Here is a 21,213-nt window from a genome sequence, read left to right on the forward strand (position 1 = left end):
GATGTGAGGGGGTGGTAGGAGGGGCCACAGCCCTCAAATTCTGCCCTGGCTAAGGGACACCCACAGTCCCCACCCCGCAGGAAGGACGGTACCTCCATCAAGTCTATAAGCCACAGCAGCCGCTCCTGGGGGAGGAAGGGTGAGCAAAAGGCAAAAAGAAAAATAAATCAAATAAATATTAGGGAATGGGTGGGCACAGCAACAACCCGGTCCCCAAATTCGCGTGCACACATACACACACACATGCAGAGTAAACGTGGGTCTCCAAATCCTTTTTCTATTCACCTTGAAGGCTTTGGGCAGAAATAAAGGAAGGAGAGGGGAAGAAAGAGCCCCATTGTGGTAACCAACACCCCTCATGGTGCCTGCCTCCTTCAGGGAGACAGCTGAGTCCCCACCGCTCTGAAGCAATGACACTTGTCCCTGACAAAGGGCATTTAGGAGATGGTCATTCACCTTAGGGCAGGGATGGGGCCATTAATCCCATTTGGCAGATGGAAAGATGGGCTCAGAGAAGGGAAGTGAATTGTCCAGGGTCACATCTGCTGACGAAAGGCAGAACTTCAAGGAGGAGCCTGTTTGGAAGCCTTGATCGGAGAAGGCCTAGATTTCAGGGAGGCCCAAGCCCTGCCACAGCAGAGTAGCCGAATCTGAAATGGAGCTCCGAGCTGAGCATGTGGAGAGCACCTACGTAGGCTGAAGGTCAGAGGAGCAGTGGCAGGTAGTCCCTCAGCCTAGTGCCTTCCAGAGCCTGCAAGTGTCCATGAGGCCCTGGATGCAAATCTCCAGGTGGTTTTCCTTAGCCAGGCTGTGGCTGGTCAGAAAGAATTACAGCTTCACCCTTGGGGTGTGGGCAGCTCTTGTGGGATGCTGGTACTAGCAGTTTCCTCCTCCTGGGCCCACAGGCGTCCTCTCAATAAGCTGGGGGAAGTGGTATCACTACCTCACAGCAAGGGAGGAAACTGAGGCACCAAGAGATGAAGCAACCTTTCCATGCTGACTCTCCTGCCTGGAGACTTTTCTTAGAACCCACCTTCAGGATAGCATCTTGGTCAAGCTTAGTCCTAACCCTGACCTGTGTGTGCTATCTGGGGGGGTCATGGACTTTCAGAACATCCAATCCTCAGAGTGGCTCCCACCTCAGAAACTTGGGGAGGGGCTTAGGGACCACCCTTTTATCTGTCCCCAGAGATTCTCTGCAGGGGACGGCCTCCTCCCTGCCCCCAGAAGTCCCCAAAAGTGAAACAGCCTCTGCTGCAACCATGCTCAGCCCTAAAGAAATGCATGGCGACTTCTGGGCTCATCACGGGAAGGGGATGAGCACCCCTGGGGATGGTAGGGATGGGGAGAAGAGCAGAAGATACCCCCAGACACCCAGAGCTAAAGGAAAGCCACACTGGGAGTTGGGATCTGCAAACGAGAGAGGCACACACTCCAGCTCAGGCTGTTTCCTGGTAGCTGTGAGCTCACCCTTGCCCGTTTACCAACATGTGTCTGCAATCCTGACATCCCTGCACCCCTGAGCGACTGCCCTTGCTCCGGTTCACTGGGACAACTAATGCTGTGTCTGTGTTGAGTCGAGAATCCACCAATAAGAACACCCAGTTCAGCTTCTGGGAGCAATGGTACTTAAGGCACTGCACGTCCTCCCTCCCCTTCCATACAGGAGTGGGTGGGTGGTCCAAAGGCAAGAAGTGGGAATGTAGAGGAGAGTGTGGTGCCAGGCTGGCCCTCCCGGCCTCAGCCCTGACTCTTCCCACCACGTAGATGGATATCAAGGCATGGCCTCCTGCTCTTTCTTGCAAAGGTCACCTGGGTTTGCCTCCAAGCATACTGGGGACAAAACCACACCCCAAGATGAACCAGATGCTTTTCTGGGGGATCTGGTGAGTCTGCAAGAAAGCCAAACTGGGCTTGGGGCTCCATAGGCAACAGGGTGGCCTCTCAGGGACAACAAAAAGCACGACCCAACTCCCCGTGACCACTGCCACTTACTGAGAGCACGGCAGGGGCCGGGCATCCTGCCAAATGCATGGCTGTGCCTTCTCATTTCATCCTCCCACGATTATAATTATTTTTTCTACCTACCTAATTACCTGTTTTTTTCACCTTTCTCCTACAGCCCCCAGGTCCCCAGACCGTGAGCCCTGTGAGGCAGAGTCATGTCTCTCTTGTTCCCCTGGTGTCCTACATAGCCACCCAGGCACTCAACAGCTATCAGCTTTTTATGGGTGAGGAAAGGGAGGCTCAGAGAAACCAGGCACAGAGCTGGTAAGTGCTGGGATCTGTACCCAGACTGGTCTCACGCCAAAGCCTGTATCTTAATCCTGCCCTGGCTGCGGAGCCAGGGACAGGGCAGGGGCAGCTCACCCTGGCCGAGCTGACAGTGGTGGAGGTGCCGTGGCTGCCTGTGGATGATCCTGTGTCACTGTAGGAGACCATGGAGTAGGTGTCCCCAGCCCCAGGGCCTGGAGGCTGCCGTGCCTTCATGGACTCGATCTCGCGCCTCAGCACCAGGTGGTCGAAGCGCTCTAGGTCTTGTGGGGAAATGATGCCTCTCACCTCAGACAGGAGCGAGAACTGGAGTGGGGACAAGAGGGACACTCAGCAGGTCTCCCCGATGTCCTCTCCTCCTTAACCCTCTATGGCTCTCCAGTGTCCTCAGGAGAAAGGCCAACGCCTTTGCCTGGACACTGGGCCCTGCACGATCCCACTGCTCCTTCTGGACACCTCCTTGGCATGTGCACCTGCGACTCCCTGAACACACCACATTTCACGCCGCAGAGCCTGTGGTTGTCCCTTCCCCCTACTTATCTCTAAGTCAAATCTTTCAAAATGTAACCCCTCCCAGTGGATAAAATCCTTCCTTTGTTCAGCTTCTGAATGTCAGGCTCCCAGTACAGCAGTGTTCCCAAGCGGGCGACTTGGCACAGTCACCTATGGGGGTGGGGGGGTGTTGTGAGAATGACCCTCCCCAGATGTGAGGAGTTAACAAGCCCAGGATGGCACCTGGCATTGCTTTTTAAGGACAATCCAGGTGATTCTAAATGTGCACTCAGTGTTGGAAACCCCTGAGTTAGGGCCCCAATCCCAGGGCACTCCGTCTGCTTTCCCTAGAATGTGGAACTTTCTGGAGGAGGGGCTGCCTTGGGCCCCAGTCTCTGTTCAGGGGGGTTAGTTCCATACTGGTTGCCTGTAAGATCTCAGGGGGACAGAGGGAAAGCCTTTGAAAAGCCGAAGCCAGGCCGGGGGGAGGGTGTGGTCACCTTGGCGTGAGTGTTGAGCAACTCGAACAGGGCCATGACCAGAGCCTCCAGGGAGATGCTGCCACCGCGGTACTCGTCCAGGTAGTAGGCCATGGTGGCCCGCTCCTGCTCGTTCAGCAGGTGCCGGGCCTGCTCCTCCAGCAGCACACGTGTCTGGTTTCCCAGGCTGCTCAAGGTCACCTGGGAGCCGGCTGGGCCTTTATAAAACCCTGGCTGAAGGACAGAAAGGCAGAGGCCAGGAATTCCCAGCTGCTCTGGGACCAAGTGGCCAAACCCAGCCTGCAGCAGCACTGCTGTGGTCTCAGCATGCATGGGAACCCCCACAGAACACCTTGACAGGGGCATCATCAGTCACACAGTGCTCACATCGCACTTTGTTATCTCATCTCATGTCTGTAACCATCTGAATCAAGCAATATTACTACAGTTCCTGTTTTATTCCTTAGGCTTCAAAAGCTCCTTTGGGAAACCAGGGATGATAGTAGTACCTATGTTTACAAAACACACCTCAGACCTGCACACGTGCCCCTGCCACAGCCCCTCCGATCACCTGTCTCCCCTTTGGTGCCCTCAGTCCTGTCACCTACACAGAGCTGCTGAAGCCATCTTGTAAGAACACACACCTCTGGTGTTGCTACCTTGCTAAAAGCCCTTCAATGCCATCCCATTATTTTAGGTTAGAAGTTGAGCTTCTCAGCCTGGCCTATGAAACCCCATGTGATCTGGCATCCTTCCTGCTGCTGTCTTGCTTCCAACACCACCGAGGTCCCTCTTCTGTTTTCCAACAAGCCAGGTCCTCGCTGCCTCAGGGCTCTGGCACGTGCTGTGCCCTCTGACTGGCTCATCCCCTCCCCCAGTCCATGATCCAATAACTTGTATTTAACATTTAGTATACTGATCAAGGGTGTGTCGGCACCTAAGTGGAGAGGTCTGCGCCCTCTCCCTCTCCCTCCTGCCCCATTGAGGTTAGGTGTCTCATTCCTTATTCTCTCTCTTGTAACTCCCAGGACCCAACTTGACAGTACTGAGCATCTGTTCAAATTATGTATTTGTTTGAAGGTCTGTTTTGTTTTTATGCTTCTATGAGGGTGTGACCTCCATGATAGCAGGGACCTGGTCTGTACTGTCCACTGCTGTGAACCCTGGTGCCACGGGTGGTGGCCAGAACCTGGTAGGCTCACCGACTCTGTGGACAGCAGGGTGGGCAGTCAGGGGCTGCCAGACCAAAATGAGACAGCGTGTACAAGCTGCTGGCACCCTCTGCCTGACCAGGGCTCCCCACCTGGGTGGCTAGGAAGGAGCGGAGACACCCTAGGATGAAGAATGCCTACCTTGTGTGTGCCTTCTGTTTTGAGATCTGCAGGAAACCTGTGGAGAGAGACCACATCTTCAGGGGCGTGCCTGAGAAGTTCAAACAGGCGTGAGCAGGAAAAGGCTGATTTGGAGCAGGAAGAACAAAGCTTTCAGAGAGTCACATATCACAGCTGCCACTTGCCACCAGCTCAGTTTGGGGGCTGCTTAGGGGGACATGAACCCCTGGACAGATGAGCAGCTTCCAGCGTCACCTCTCAATTAACAATGTAGACAGGGTACCCCCAAATCACCCAAAGTGGACTCCTGCATTGTTGCCAACCTTCCATCACCAGTCAGCCGACTCAAGGAATGGAGAGAAGAAATGGTGACTGACAGGTGACCTTGGGGTCTGGCCAAGCCCAGGGACAGTGGCGATGGACAGACCAGAGATCCCAAGTCCAACCTGCAGGTGTAGCTCAGCTCCTGCCCATGGGGGCCCAGGGTGCCAGACATTCTGATTTCTAAGGAATACCTAGAAATCTAGTTTTTTACACAAAATCAGATGTCCTTTTAAATGTTGGCAATTAGTTTAAAAAATGTATGCTACTGTGCAGGTGAAAGGAAGGGAGGGCAGGAGAGAAAAAAAGATTCTTTGGGGTGTATTTGGCCCAGGGGCCACCAGGGCTGACTTCTGAAGAAAGATCAAAAGGTAACACGTCACATTATTAGCAGCTCTTCAGCCGCCTGGCCACTGTGTCTCATGTTATCACTTCCAAGACTTTTTCACCAAAATGAACTCACAGGCCTCATTAAGAGGTCTGGGATGAGGATCTCCACTTTCAGATGAAGCAAGGAAGGACTGAGAACGAGTTAAGTGATGTGCCCAAGGGTGAATTAAAAATGAGAGCACTGGAGTATAGTTCAGCTTTCTAGGGGGAAACCAAGGCCAGGAGAGGACAGGGAGGGGCCCCAGGTCATGTCGTGCAAGTGAAAGGGTCCCTGGTGTTGGGACCCCAGGCTCTGAGAGCTGGTGTGGTGGTGGGATTGGAGGGGGCTGTCTATAGCGCTCAGAAGCCTGGCAGTCTGCAGGTCAGAGTGAGCAAAGTGGCCTGACCCTGCTGCGTTCACGGCAGTCTCCTCAATCCGGGAGCTGGCGATCCACTTGGTCTCGTCCACAGTGGTACGGGCGTGGGGCAGCCTCCCGACGTCCTTCACCGTCAGGATGAGGTGCCGAGACGACTTGAGCAGCTGGACCGCCTCATCGTGTAGGATGCTGAGAAAGCTGCGCCCATTCACCTCTAGAATCTGGTCCCCAACCTGCCAAGACCACCATAAACACAGTTACCTGGCCTGTCTGCAGAGCACTAACTCACACTAGAGCTTCCCAGCCCCAATCCCAGCACACAGTGGGGATTCAATAAAAAAAAAAATCATCAGATGATTAAGAAGACATGGATTCCCATCCTTCTCAACTCCAGGACCATCTCTGCCATAGCCCAGTGGGGCAAGCACATCATACCAGCCTAGTTTGCTCCTTGACATGTTTCTCCTGATTAATATCCCACTATCCTAAGTCTCAGGAAACCGAGGCTCAGAAAGGTTAAACACATAGATTGTGACCACAGAGCTAGTGAGGACGAGCTCTGGGGTCAGGCTGGCCCCAAGGCTTATCTGCTTTCTGCTACTGGGCTCCCACCAGGAGCTCTGCTGGGGGACCACGTGGTATCATTTCAAACCCAGTGTGCCCAAAGCTACCATCCTACCATCCTTCCCTGGCCCCGCCTATAGTAGCCACATTTGAAAACCTGACCTCATCAGTGACTCTGCCTGCGCTCCCTGGAGTAGAGGCTTCAGCAAGTCCCTTCCTCCAGCCCCAGCAGCCCCCATCCCTGGGTCCCCACCTGTTTCCTCCTAGGGTCCTGAGCCAGCATCTTCCTCACTGTGCATTTCCATTTGAGCTGGCCATGGACTAAGTTCATCAACTTTTGGCTTTCATAACTAATCCGTCCCTGCTTAAAAGCCTCCAAGGCCCCCCCCCCACCATTTAGGAGGCAGCAAAGTGCTATGGCCAAGGGTTTTAAACATTATCAGACCTAGGTTCAAATCCTGGCCCTGCTATTTCCATGCCATGTAACCTAAGGAATCCTGTGTAGCTTCTGTGCCTCACTTTCACAGAGTGTAAAAAGGGGATCCTAGCCTGTAGTCCCAGAGATTCAGGAAGCCAAGGAGAGAGAATCCCATGAGTCTAGGAGTTTGAGGGTACAGTAAGCTACGATGATGCCACTGCACTTCAACCTGGGTGACAAAATGAGACTCCACCTCTAAAAGCAGGGAGGTCCTAGCCCAGGATTGTTCCTTTCCAAATTTCTATAGTCCTCAGCACCTGTTTCCCAAGGCCACACAGCAATATCTATAATCCCTTCTCCCTTTCTGTGTCTCTGAGCTCCCGGGTTGAGAAACCTAGGTTCCTGGGGAATTAGGCAGCCCCCCACCCCCCGCCAGTCTCCCCATAAGGAGCTTGAGATGAGACTCTACACTCATTCAGGGCTTGGGACCCAGCAAGTACATAATAAGTGCTTATGCACAAAGGTGTGGATAGTGCCAGTCCCCACCTGGGGAAGGGCCTTGGCAGCCCCCTCCTCGCCTCTCCCTTTCATGCTAAGAGGCAGAGCTGTAGTGAGGGCTGGCTGTCCTGGGCACTCAGGCCTCACTGAGAGTGACAGGGAGACTCACTCCTGCCGGGCCCAGCCACACCCACTAGTTATACAGCCTCCCTCTGTGGCAGCTCCACCTCTCAGCTCTGAGTCCTCTGGGCTGCTCCCCGCTGCTCCCCGCTGCTCCCCGCTGCTCTCAGCTAGAGCCAGCTGCACTTCTCATCTGAAGTGGTTTGTTTTCTTAAGTATCCCCCTCAATAGCTTTCGCTTTTGTTGCGCTAAGAGAATCAATTTTAATCTTCTCTTTAACACACTTTATTTCATCCGGGCAGTATAATGAAAGGAACCGGTGTCTGAGAGAGCAGATATGGAAGGGCAGCCTTTTGTGTGCAGGCCTTTCCCCAAAGGTACAGGCTGGGCATGGGGAATGGGAGGGGAGGGAACAACTTAATGCCAAGAGCATCAACCTGACCTTCTCTGAGGCTGGGGGGAGGTTGCTGGATAAAGTATAAGGTCCCCAAATAAACTTGAATTGCTGATACCCAACGAATAGTTTAAACATACATGTATGCCCCAGAAGCTGCACAGGGCATACATATACTTACAAGAAGTATTCATTGTTTATCTGAAACTCAAATTTAAATGGCATCCTGTATTTTCATTACATAAATCTGGCTACTTCGTGGTAGATGTGTCAGTGGCTCTATGGGGCTGATTTAGTGCTATGGTTTCCAAACTTCACTCATTCATCCTCACCCTGAGCCAGGCACCTGTCACTAATCCAACCTGAGTCCCTGGGATTACCCAGCATGCCACTTACCACAGCCTCATTCTAAGCATTAATATCTGTGAAATTATAGGTTTGCTGTGCTAGTCACATTTCCCTCATGCCTGTTAAATAAATGCATCCCTGTGAGATTTGTAAGAGGCAGTGCCGGGTGCCTGCACAATCTAGCTGGGGAACAGCCAGGAAATGGGAGTCATTCTTGGGAAAACCTGACTCACTGGGGGTGTGAGCCCATCTTCCCAGTCTCTTTTCAATCTTCCCCTGTCTCTTCCTCTCTAGGGCAGGGGTGTCCAACCTGCACCGTGGGGGCCAAAGGCTGATTTTGTGAGGACTTTTTTTGCTTATCTGTGGAGGACTTTTTTTGCTTATCATGAAAAGTATGCACGGACCTTTTTATGGCTAATCAGCTTTCATTAGTGTTTGTACATTTACTGTGAGCTCAGGACAACTCTCACTCTTCCAAGGTGCAACAGAGAAAAAAAAAGTTGGACACCCTGCTCCAGGGCCTACTTTCAAACTGTTTCTAGGCAGGGTTACTTCAGGGTAGCCACAAGGCCTTCCCCAGCATCTGAATTGGTCTGTTATTCCTACTTTTCTGTGTTCAGATCGTGCTCATTTTTTTTTTAATTTGTTGGAAAGCTTCCTGAGGTCCAGAACCCTTCCAGGACAGTTGCCTACATGCTCACTGCGACGGACTTCACAAACCACTTTCAGAAAAGTCCAGGGCCTCCCCTGCTGCCCACAGCATCCCCGGGTGGCCAGTGAAGTATGCACCACCACCTTACCCAATGGCCCCTAGTTTTAAAGCCAGGCAGCCATGACAAAGTGGCTGAGTAGTCCTACACAACACTCAAGTACCCTCTGAACCTCAGTTTTCTCATCTGGGAGATGGGCGTGATATTACCAACAATTCCCAGGTAGCTGTGAGAATCAAATACTTCCCTTCCATAGGGAAGAGATGGATTTGGAGACGCCAAGCAGCTTGCCTGATATGGCCCAGCATTTGAGTACAACCCTCTCATCTTCCTACTACCCTGTGCTACCTTCATCCTAGCACCGTGTTGGCACATAGGAGATGTTTGGTAAATGGTGAATGGGTGCAGACCTACCCTTCTGTGCTCTAGGTCTCACTTCTGTTTGTCTCGCCTTTATCCTCAGTCTGTGGGATGTGAATTTTGATGTGTTATTTTCAAAGATCTTAATCTCACTCTTTCCCAAAGAGAAGCTAAGACCTCTGTTTGTTCATTGCAATGTGGCTTTTTCTTACCCACCGAAGCCAACTCAGTTAGATGATACCAGGGAAACAAGGCCAAAAAGAAAGAGGCAAAGATGCTGCCTCTGTCAGGGCCTTCCCTACAGAGGGGGAGACCGAAGTCCAAAAAGGACAGGGACTTGCCCAGGGCCACAGCAGGAGGCAACGGCAAAGCCCAGCCCCTGGGGTTGCCATGAGAACACTCACAGCCCCCAGAACTCACTGGGACAGGACATGCCAGAGAACAGAGAGACAGGTGCAGAGAGTGAACGGGTGTCTGATGCTGCACAGCTCACTTGTGGGGCAGTGATGGGGAGGACACAGAAGGAGAAACAGATAAAGGCAGCTGGATGTGAGTTGTCACCACAGGTGTACTATTTATCACTGCTGATGAGGAGCGGAGGGTGGACCATGGAATGTCCTTCATCGGAGGGTGGAAAAAAGACTCCTCCATCATCTACATCCCTCCACACGACAGGCTTGTGATCGGGATGCTCTGAGGACAGCGTGAAGGGGCTTCAAAGAGGACGGGACACTAATTTCCCTGAACTTGGCCAACCACCAAGAAGCAAGGAGCAAGCATGGCCCCCACATTGCCTGTGGGGCAGTGTGAGTGCTCAGCCAAGTTTGGTTGACAGTCCCCTCTTACTGTTTAAGAGACACAAGGAAAATAATTTTACCATTCCCTCACAATGGCAGTAACAAGACTGCCAACGGCTAGGGTGTTATGCAAACCACACAGAAGGCCATTGCCATGTGCTTCTGAGCACAGACCCAGGAGTCCAGGTCTAATCCCAGACTCTGCCACTTGCTCACTGTGTGACCTTGGGTAATTTACTTAACTTCTCTGTGCCTCAGTTACCTCCTCTGGAAAACGGGGGTAAAATCAGTACCTACCTCATAGATGTGCTAATACACTTAACCATTGTGTCCCCAGCACCTAAAACAGTGTCTGGCACAGAGTGCTGGCTCAATGTATATTTACTGAATGGACACATAGAAAGCACGTAAAAGAGTATTTAGTGTAAGTGCTCAATAAATGTTAGCTACAGTTTTGAAGAACCATGCTTACCCCTGACATTACCCTCAATCACTCACCAATGAAATCTTGAAATTCTATCTCCTCAGAGTCTCCCAGTGCCACCCCACATTTCCACCTGCCTCCTGCCCAGGTCCTGCCTCTCTACCTTCAGGTGACCAGTACATGGTGACCACACCCATCTAGCACAGACTGCTACCCCATTTTACAGATGAAGAGTCTGAGGCAGGAAGTGGAGTCCTAAGAGCTGGGATTTGGCCTTCATTCTGACAGCCAGAAAACCTTCTGCTCAAGCGTGTATGAACTTCTCCGAGAAACGCCAGCCTGCTCTCTCCCCATGTCTGACCCACTTCAGCCCTGGGCTCGGTGCCATGCACACAGCAGGTGGGGCATTCATGCTTGAGGAAGGGAATTAGCAAGAAGAACCTATGATGCCTGCAAACAACTCAACCCTGTGCTGGGCCTAGAGACAGGAACCCACCTTCTGGGGCTGTGCGCACCAGCGCCAGCCACTCGGGGAAAGAACTCTGGAAGCAGCCAGCCTCTGGGCTGCCTTCGCCACCCTCCCAAGGCGGTACTAGAATGAATTTTGTACCTTCAAGAAAGGACCCCCATTGATCGTGGCCTTATCACAATGAAAATTCAAATTATATTGAAGAGTTTTATTGTGATTAAGAATCTTTAATAGTTTTCCACATCAGGTACAAAACTTAAATGGGCTTTTTTGTTGTTGCTGTTGTTGTTGTTCAGTATGAGTGAACAATGCAGTTTTAATGAGACGTTAGTTTTTCCTGATAGTTCAGAAGTCAGTAAACCTTGTCCATATTTTAGAAAATTAAATAAAAAATCAAGGTGAACACTAAGAGGGCTTCTGGAGCAAGCTCGGGTAAGGGCTGGGTCTGGGTGAGCTGTTCACACAGCCTCCCTGGTTCAGAGCTCTCACCAGCCTGGACATGAGCAGAAATGCTGTGGTGGACCCAGTGAAGCTGGTGCACGTGACTCCCAATATGGCCCTTGCTTCCTTCTGGTTCCTTATGATGTGGGCAAATCGGTTGCAGTACCTGCTCACTCTGGTCACAACATGGGCAGCTCTGAAGGCCAGCTCTAACCCCTAGAAGTCGTCAGTGGCCAGAGGGAGGCCATGGTCTGGATCAAGGTCAGATCTAGGGCTTAGAGGCCAGTCCTGAGTTCCTCCCAAAGGAAAATCTGGCTTCTAAAGTAACCACAGAGGGGACTGGCTTGCTCCTTAGCATGCACACTCATTTAATTGCTTATTCATTCATTCTCGAATCCTATCTTATTCAGGTTGGATAAGAGATTATGGGAGTCAGACACAGAAGGAAGGACACCTTGTTCAATTAACCTCTAAACTGAATAAGCACCACACAAGGCATGGAAGAGTCCCTGGTTTTTAGATAGATGATAGCAGTGAGGCTCAGAGAGGTGAAGTCAGTTCCCCAAGGACACACAGTAAGAACCAGTGGTGCAGGATTTGAACTTAGCCCGACTGCTGTTTTGAGCCTTGTAAACATTTCAACTACGATGACTCAGAGTCACTCCAAACCAGCACTGCCCAGAAAAATTTTCTGTGATAATGGAAATGTCCCAGAGAGTAGTCACTGGTATTCAAATTAAATGAAATTAAATACAATTAAAATTCACTTCCCCAGCCGCAGAAGCCCCACTTTGACAGCCACCTGTGACTAGTACTTCTCATCCTGAAGGATGAAGCTCTAGACACGGCCCATGGTCTAACCCCTGACCTGTCCCACTCCTTCCTCCAAGCCTGGTTCCTCTCCAGGGCTCCCCATTTTGGAATTCAAGCCTAAACCTCCAAACTCATTGGCTCTGTCATCAAGCCCACTGGATTTTTCCTTTCCTCCCAAAAGGACCCTCTATCTCCACTAATTCCACTCTAGTCTCAGCCATCATCACTTCTCATCTGGAGCATTGCCACAGCTTCCTAAGTGGCCTTCCTGCTTCTGCTCTCACCACCCCAGTGCCTTCCCCACATGGCAGAGGGATTGACATAAACTACACATCTGATCTTGTCATGCCCGGTGCCATCCTTGCTCCTCCCTTGCCTCATCCGAGTGAGGCCTTATCTTCCCAACCTATCTCCCATGTTCCTCCAAAATTCAACCAGAGACAGACAGGTCCTTTCCCATCTCAGGACCTCAGCAGATGCTATTCCTCTGCCCCAAACACTCTTCCCTCCATTCCTCACCTGGATAACACCAACCTTCCGGTCTCAGCTCAAATGACACCTCCCCCAAGAATCCCTCTCTGATTGCCCCCTCCAAGGGTGGTAGCACTAATCCTCCGGAGGGCACCCTGCGGCACTCCCCAGTTTGAGATCATGCTGGACTACAGGCATTGAGTTCAAAGCCAGTGTGCTGCATTATCCTTCCATCTGTGTCTGACCCCCATAATCTCTTATCCAACCTGAATAAGATAGGATTCGAGAACGAATGAATAAGCGATTAATTGAGTGTGCATGCCAAGGAGCAAGCCAGTCCCCTGCCTGTTCTGCTTCCTGCAGACAAGCAGGAGACATTTTCCACTTGCATAAAGGTTAAGTTTGACAAGGCCAGGGTGTGCGGGGAGGCTGGGTACATGCAGCCCAGCTCTACAGACTGCAACAGGAAAAGAGCATCCAGTGTTTTTAATCAAAGGGAAACAAAGAAGCAAAAACATAAATCACAGAATTTTCGTTTTGGCTGGAATCACATTTGATGTGCACATTTAACCTAGCCCCTCATTCTGGAATAACAAGCACTAGGGTGAGGGGTAGAGGGGAGGGGTTTACAAGTTCAAGCCCTCCCTATCAGTTGCATAGCTGGCCCAGAACCCAGCCCGCTCACCTGCCTCTGAGCTGCTCTGTAAAAATCAGCAAGTTCTCAAGTTCAAGTTCACAGCCCTCCCAGACACAGACAGTGACCAGTCGGAAGATAGGGTGGAAGGAAAACCCCATTTGTAATAACAACAGAAGAAACAAAATACCTAGGAATAAGCTTAACAAGAACTGTGCAACACTTGTATGAAGCAAACCTTATACACCCCTGAAATGCTCAAAGTGGACCTCATAATAGAAAGTCCTCTGCTGTTGGAAAGCGTTGCACATCCCAGACATCAATCTCTCTCAGCTCACTTGTACACTTAAAATTATCCCAATAAAAACACCAATAAGCTTCTGTAACATAAGTCAATATAAAACCTCATGCATCTTTAATTCAAACTGCACAAAAGCAATCCATGTAACCAAAACGTATGTACCTCCATAAGACTCTGAAATTTAAAAAATACATTAAAAAGGTTGGGCGCAGTAGCTCATGCCTCTAACTCTACCACTTGGGGAGGGAGAGCCCAGTGGATTGCTAGAGCTCAGGAATTTTGAGACCAGCCTAAGCAAGAGTGAGACCCTGTCTTTACTGAAAAACAGTTGGGCACTGTGGCGGGCTCCTGTGGTCCCAGCTACTTGGGAGGCTGAGGCAAGAGGATTGCTTGAGTCCAAGAGTTTGAGATTGCTGTGGGCTGTAACACCACGGCACTCTACTTAGGGTGACAGAGTGAGACTTTGCCCCCCCAAAAATAAAAAATATATATACACACAGAGCTCAGAATAAAAAATAATAAAATAAAAATTCATGCAAAAAATTAAAATACACATGGAGGAATCCCAAATGCACATTGCTAAGGAGAAGAAGCCTTTCTGAAAAGGCTGCCCACTGGGTGGGTCCAGCCGTGTAACAAGCAAACTGACGGAGACAATGTAAACATCCATGGTAGCCTGATGCTCAGGGGAGGGTGATAAGAAAGGCACAGGAACTTATGATAGTGTATGATACTGTAATGTTGGCTAGATGATATTCCTAATATGCAAGGTCTGAAATTAAGTTCGTAAACTTGTCACCATGCACAGAACAGATGAAAACATTGCAAAAATTCATGGAATGATGCATCAAAACCAACAGCTGATTGTGAGAAGCACAGCAGACCAAGTAAATGTCCATAGATAAACGGGAATATCTTAACTGAAAATATTGGCATGAAAAAGGTGTGTGCAAAATAGGCTCTTGCATCACCGGCAATACACCAACTCACATGGCACCGTCGGTAGGGAGTTTTTAGCCAGGTAACAGAGAACTGTATTGGAACACCCTCCCTACTCACCTGACCTGGGCTCCAGTCACTTTTTTCTTTATCCAAAGATAAAGGAAATATTGAAGGGAAGACATTTTGATGAAATTCAGGAAATCAAGGGAAACATCAACAGCTCTGATGGCCATTCCAGAAAGAGTTCCCAAATGGCTCTGAAGGGTAGACCAGGCTCTGGTGTCAGCGCATAGCTTCTCAAGGGGAGGGCCTGGACGGTGACTGCAGTCATATTCAGCAGTGAGGTATGTGGCACTTTTTCTTGGATGAGTTCTTGAACGTAACCATCAGATCTCATAGACTATGGATTAAGTTAATAATAATGTCATCAATGCTGGCCCATCAGTTGTATCGAATGTACCTCTAGTACACTAATGCAAGATGCCAAAAACAGGGGGAACTGTGTACAGGAAGGAGGTGTATGAGAAGTCTGTACTTTCTGCTTAATTTTCCTATATCCCTAAAACTCCTTAAAAAAACCATTTATTTTTAAGACTAAAACAATAATTTTATTTAAGTATAATAAACAAAAATAAAAAGATACAATTATTTAAAAACAAAAACTCTTTTTTTAAATTAAAAAAAAAAACTAAAAGTGCAAGAACAGCTACGAAAACCCCGATACAGAAGAGCTACTATATACCAGATACGAAAGCCTGCTCTGAATCCTCAGTGATTATAGCAGGGTGGCACTGACTTTGTGAGCAGATAGACAGATGGTGGACCAGACTAGAAATAGGCCCAAGGACACATGGAATTTTAGTATATGATAAAGGTGGCATTGCAAACACTCTGGCAAAGACAGATTTTTTTTCTTAATATGTAGTGCTGGGATAAATGGCCATTTAGAAAAAGATAAAATATCTCACACCCTCCACAAGGATACACGCCAAACAGATCAAAGATCTAAAGGGAAAAAAGTGTTATTTATAAGTGTTAAGAGAAAAATGGATAAATTCCTCCATGCCCTGGGCATCAGAAAACGTTTTTTTTAAACTAGAATTTATATTCAACAAAAGAAAGGATTGATAATTAAATCAGATAAAAAATTTTAAAGCTTTGGCACTGAAAAAGACTATCAGCAAAGTCAGAGAAAATGACAACTAGCATGATATAGACTGAATGTCTGTGTCCCCCCCCAATTTATAGCATAACCTTCTATGTGACTGTGTTTGGAGATAGGGCCTGTGAGAAGTAATGAAGGTTAATAGGGTCATAAGGATGGGGCCCTAATCCAACAGGGCTGGTGCCCTTAATAAGAAAACAAAGAGACTACAGAGTTCTGCTCAGCCATGTGAGGACACAGTAAGAAGGCAGACCGAGAAGACAGCTGTCACCAGGAACTGAATTGGCTGGCACATGGATCTTGGACTTCCCAGACTACAGAAACGTGAGAAAATAAGTTTATATTGTTTAAACCACTCTGTGTTGGCATCTTAGTCAGCCTGAGCTAAGACACAGGGAGAGAACATTTGTAATAGGCTGCATATATCACCAATCAAGGGCTAATTAAGTCTAATATATAAAGAATTCTCAAGTTTTAGGGGAAAAAGGATCCAAAATCCTGATAGCAAAGGGATAATAAGAGACATGAACAAGTTACCCCAAAAAGCATTAAAAATGGCCCTTAAATATATGAACTTCGCTCATAATAAGAAAATTGCAAAAATAAAGCTATGGCAAGAGACCATTTCTCATCCATCAGTTTGGGAAAAAATTGAAAATCTGACAGTAGCTGTTGATTATGGGGAAACCAGTACACTCTCACATGACTGGTGGGAAGTCGGGGTGCTATAACCCTTAGGAAATCTCCATGCTAGACATCTATACTTCTAAAATAAAATACATGTGCACATGGTTACTCTATGTAGGATGGTTTGTAATTGCAAACTATTGAAAATAATCTAAAGGCCCATATAGAGGAAAGTGATTAAATAAAGTATGGTACGGCCATTCAGTGGAGTACTATGCAGTCATGAAAGAGACTGATCTCTGTTCACTGACATAATGTGACAGCTTTTTTTTCTTTTCACTTTTTGGGGCAGTGATGGAATTTGAATCATGTGATATTGCTACATCTAAAAAATTAAGAGTAAAAGAATATCAATAACATACTACCTTTTATATAAGAAAGAAAGAAAAGTGCCACCCTTTCAGTCATGAATGCATAAAACATAGTATGTAGATAATACAAGTCTATTTACTACCAGAAAACACACACAAATGTATTAGTGAAAGTTAAAGTTTACCAAAACTTATGCACACAAACACTTATAGACCACGGATGGCACCATTCGCAGTTGAGAAAAGTGTAAACAAATGTAAAGATGTATTAAGTCATGAGCACATAAAATTAATATCACTGAAGTACACACTGTACTACTGTAAAATTTCATAGCCAGCTCCTGTTGCTATTGTGGGACGCTCCAGTGTCATGAGTATACAAGCAGAGGCGTAAAACACCGTGTGACCCCCATCATCTCTGAGTGAGCAGTTCATCTCTCCAGTAAATTGCATGTCACAATAAAAAGTGATTTTTCTCAGCTCTCACATATTTCCAGCATGTTTAATGCAGCATCATAAACCTTGAATAACACCATGGTACCCAAACGAAGTCCCACTACTGATTCTGCAAGTGCTCCCAAGAAGCACAGAAAAGTCCTGACAGTACAAAAAACAACCCCAAACTGAATTGCTTGACCTGTACGGTAGATCGAGGCCTGCAGCTGGGGTTACCCATTTCACACAGATGATTTATCTTATAAATAGACGATGTACACTTACCAGTACTGATAAATACGGTACAGTGTTATAAATGTATTTTCTCCTCCTTATCATTTTCTTAATCACACTTTCTTTTCTCTAGCTTGCTTTTTGGGAAAGAGACAATGTATATAATACATGTAACATACAAATGTATGTCAAACGACTGTTTTATGTTAATCAGGAAGGTTTCCAGTCAACACTAGGGTATGAATACTTAAGTTTTGGAGGAGTCAAAAGTTGTATGTGAATTTCAACTGTAGAGTGGGTGGCACCCCTAAACCCTTGTTGTTCAAGGGTCAACTATGCATACAAATGTAGGCATGTACATTTCTTAGCTTTGTCCACTGAAAGGCCTGTAAGTAATGACCCCCCAGTAGCAATAAGCCATCTAGCCCCCAGATCATGATGTCTAAATGCCATCCATTCCCCACTGAAAAAATCAGGGACCTGATGATTTCAAGACTCAGGTAAGAAAAGTACAAGATGAGCCTGAACCATCTTCTCGGGCCTGAAAGTAAAGAAGGGCCCAAAGAACAACAGCTACGTGTCAAAAGGACGTGGAGCCAGCTGGAAGAGACTGCTGTGCCCAAATCTGGGACACACTGAGTACCAAAATAAAGTCATGAATTATAACCTAATAAGCGAAGAATGTGTGAGTCCATCTTTATACTAGATAGATAAGGAAGAGGACAAAGATTTTTTTCTATAGTAAAAAGCCAACTGAATTTAAATTTTTTTTGCAAAACAGAATCAGGCAATACTAGTAGGTAAAAGTTTGATGAGGAACAGGGTATTTAGAGAGCCTCAAAATTTCACCCACTAATTATTCATTAGTTATGAAAGGACAAATAGTAATTTCAGAGTATAGGAACTTGGCAGACGTTGCTTCTCCAAGTGATGAAGGTTACTCTCACTAACAATGGGTCAACCTGACATCGTGGGACACACCAAGGACGCAGCACCAACGCGGGAGTGCTTCTGCCAAAATGTAGAACCTGACCCCATCACAAGGAAGCTCAGATGACACACATAGAGGAACACGTCACAAAATAATGTGCCAGAACTCTTCAAAAATAGCAATGCCATGGAAAGATAAAGCAAGGCTGAGAAATTGTTCCAAATCAAATGAAACAAAACAGTCAAGAAAACAAAACGCAAAGCCTGATCCTGGACTGGCACCTGCACTGGAAATAAAAATACTTGCAATAAAAGGGACATGCTCAGGACCATTGGCAAAATTTGAGGGTATGCAGATGAGATAAGAGGATTGTTCTGCTACCTTTCCTGACTTTGATCATTGTTCTGTGGTTGTATTAAGTGAATGTCCCTGTTTTTAGGAGGAAAAAAAATCAAAGTACTTAGGAATAAAGGAATATGAAATGCATTACTCCAATGCTTCAGAGGAGAGAAGAAAAAAATAGAACAATAAAACAAATATGGCAAAACAGGAAAAATGAGTGATTCCAGGTGAAGGGTATATAGGAGATTTTTGCAGTATTCTTGCAACTTTTGGTAAATGTGAAATGATTTCAAATCAAGCACTTTAAAAAAACTCCAAACTTCCTGGTCCAGTCCTTTGTAGGAATAATCAGACATCACGGACTAGAAGAAGAGGTGAGTAACTTTTTCTTTTCTGCCACATATTGGAAGAGTTAAGAGTTGTCTTGGGCCACACGTTAAAGACATGAACACTAATGCAAGATGATGAGCAAAAAAAGGAGAAAGGTCTGTGTAAAGCTTTCATGATATCTGATCCCATAGATAAGCAAAATCGGCCTCAAAAATTCTGCATGTGGCCCGTGGGCCACAGGTTGGACATCCCTGGACTAGAGTGTATTTCCATTTCTGCGCTTCATGGTCATAAAGAAGGAAATGAACCTCCTCTTCCAAATACATCTGAATCCTCCAACTGTTGCCAAGAAGAAAGCCAAAGAGTTGCGGCCAGCAGCAGGCCATGGAGGACCCCGAGGGCTCTGACAGGTGTGGGCAATACAGTATGCATTGTGTGAGTTTCCTGTAGGTGCTGAGCTGAACGAGCACAGACTTAAAACAACACAAATTTATCATCTTATAGTTCTCGAGGTCACACGTCTGATGCATGAGATACAAAACCAAGAAGTCAGCAGGGCCAGCCTCCTTTCTACAGAGTCTAGAATACAGTCCATTTCCTTGCCCGCCCCCAGCTTTTAGAGCAGGGATTTTTAAATTGGTGGCCGTGCACAATGGTATGCCATGAGAGGATCTTAGGTATGCCTTGAAAAAAAATTTTTTTTTGAGACGGAGTCTCGTTTTGTTGCCCTATGTAGAGAGCTATGGAATCACAGCTCACATGGAATCACAGCTCACAGCAACCTCAAATTCTTGGGCTTAAGCAATTCTCTTGCCTCAGCCTCTCAAGTAGCTGCGACTACAGGTGCCCACCACAATGCCTGGCTACTTTTTGGTTGCAGTTGTCATTGTTGTTTAGCAGGCCTGAGCCAAGCGCGAACCCGCCAGCCTTGGTGTATGTGGCTAGAGCCCTACTCACTGAGTTACAGGCACCAAGCCCAATGCTTTGAAAATTTTTAAAGATCATTACTTAAATTATTTTCAAAAGAAGTTCAGGGGTGGCGCCTGTGGCTCAGTGAGTAGGGCACTGGCCCAATATACCAAAGGTGGCGGGTTCAAACCCGGCCCTGGCCAAACTGCAACAACAAAAAAAGCTGGACATTGTGGCAAGCACCTGTAGTCCCAGCTACTCAGGAGGCTGAAACAAGAGAATCGCCTAAGCCCAAGAGTTGGAGGTTGCTGTGAGCTGTGATACTAGGCACTCTTACTGAGGGTGATAAAGTGAGACTCTGTCTCTAAGAAAAAAAAAAAAAGTTCAAAGCACAGTAAATATGTTCTTTTTTTAACTCTTTTTTTTTTGATCAACATAGTTTGTGTCATGGGACCTTAACTATAGGTTTAAGTGTGCCATTAGATAAAAGAAAAAAAAGGTTAAAAAACACAGTTTAAGACGCTGCCTATGTGTTTAGGATGGTGGCCCTTTCTTCCACCTTCAAAGCTGGCATCATAGGGCCAAGTCCTCCTCTCAAGGACAGCTCCGTAGTTCCCTCTTTCTGGTTCCCAGTCACACTTTTAAGATCCCTTGTGATTACACTGGGCCCACCAGGATCATCCAGGGCCATCTACCCTCTCAAGGTCAGCAGAGGAGCAACCTTCATTCCACCTGCAGCCTTAATTCTCTCTGCCATATAACCTAATGTAGTTAGAGGTTCTCAGGAGTAGGATGTAGATATTTGGGGTGGTACATTATTCTGCCTACCATACTTGCGGTAACCAGAACACGGTGGGCACTCATGAACATTCAAATTGAACTGAATGCCAAAAGGCCCCCACCACCCAGTCTGGGTGAGAAAGGGTTAACAGGGCATCTGGCCCCTTTGCCAGCTGGAGCACGACTTGGTTGAAACTTGCTAAGGAACATCTGACAAAATGTTGTGAAAGGTGCAAAAACCTTTGCAATTTTACTTCCAAGTATTAACACCAAGCAAATAATCATGATTATGCAAAATCTGGACTCTCCCCTCATAAGTGACTAGGAATTAGTGATTACTCAAATACCATAAGGCATATCCGTACAGTGAATATGACAATACCATTAAAAATAATGTTATATTTAATGTTATATTTGAATACATAAATGATTATGTATTCAAAAAAAATCGCACAGCTCTTGTTAAAGCTATATTGATAGGTACTTTCTATTTTGGTTGCTGATACAATGCTATCTTTCTTTTTCTAATATTATTTTGTAATTCTTTTTTACACAGGAATATAATTGATTTTGTATAGTTATTTTGAAGTTAGCTACATTGCTGAATTTTTCTATTGTTTTTGGTAACTTGCAAATAACTTGGTAACTAGGAAGTAATGAAATTTGTATTTTTTTTTTTTACAAACTATTGAGATTTTTAAGTTACCATAATTGTATTAGCTAGGGTCTTCACCTTTACTGG

At 47.0% G+C, this 21,213-nt stretch overlaps 1 protein-coding gene across 2 annotated transcripts in view; it reads right to left on the reverse strand.

The window, feature by feature from the left end:
* The window catches only part of WHRN (whirlin), an 87,254-nt gene that overhangs the window by 15,694 nt on the left and 50,347 nt on the right, over positions 1–21,213 (reverse strand). For both annotated transcript variants that reach the window (XM_012802469.2, XM_012802470.2), the window contains exons 4-7: positions 5,674–5,876; positions 4,598–4,634; positions 3,267–3,479; positions 2,371–2,580 (exon numbers count right to left, since the gene is read on the reverse strand). In XM_012802469.2, coding sequence (XP_012657923.1) covers positions 2,371–2,580; positions 3,267–3,479; positions 4,598–4,634; positions 5,674–5,876 — 663 coding nt within the window. The remainder of the gene's footprint in view (positions 1–2,370; positions 2,581–3,266; positions 3,480–4,597; positions 4,635–5,673; positions 5,877–21,213) is intronic.

This window comes from Otolemur garnettii, unplaced genomic scaffold, assembly GCF_000181295.1.
Source record: "Otolemur garnettii isolate 467f Iridium unplaced genomic scaffold, OtoGar3 scaffold00014, whole genome shotgun sequence".
Taxonomy (NCBI): domain Eukaryota; kingdom Metazoa; phylum Chordata; class Mammalia; order Primates; family Galagidae; genus Otolemur; species Otolemur garnettii.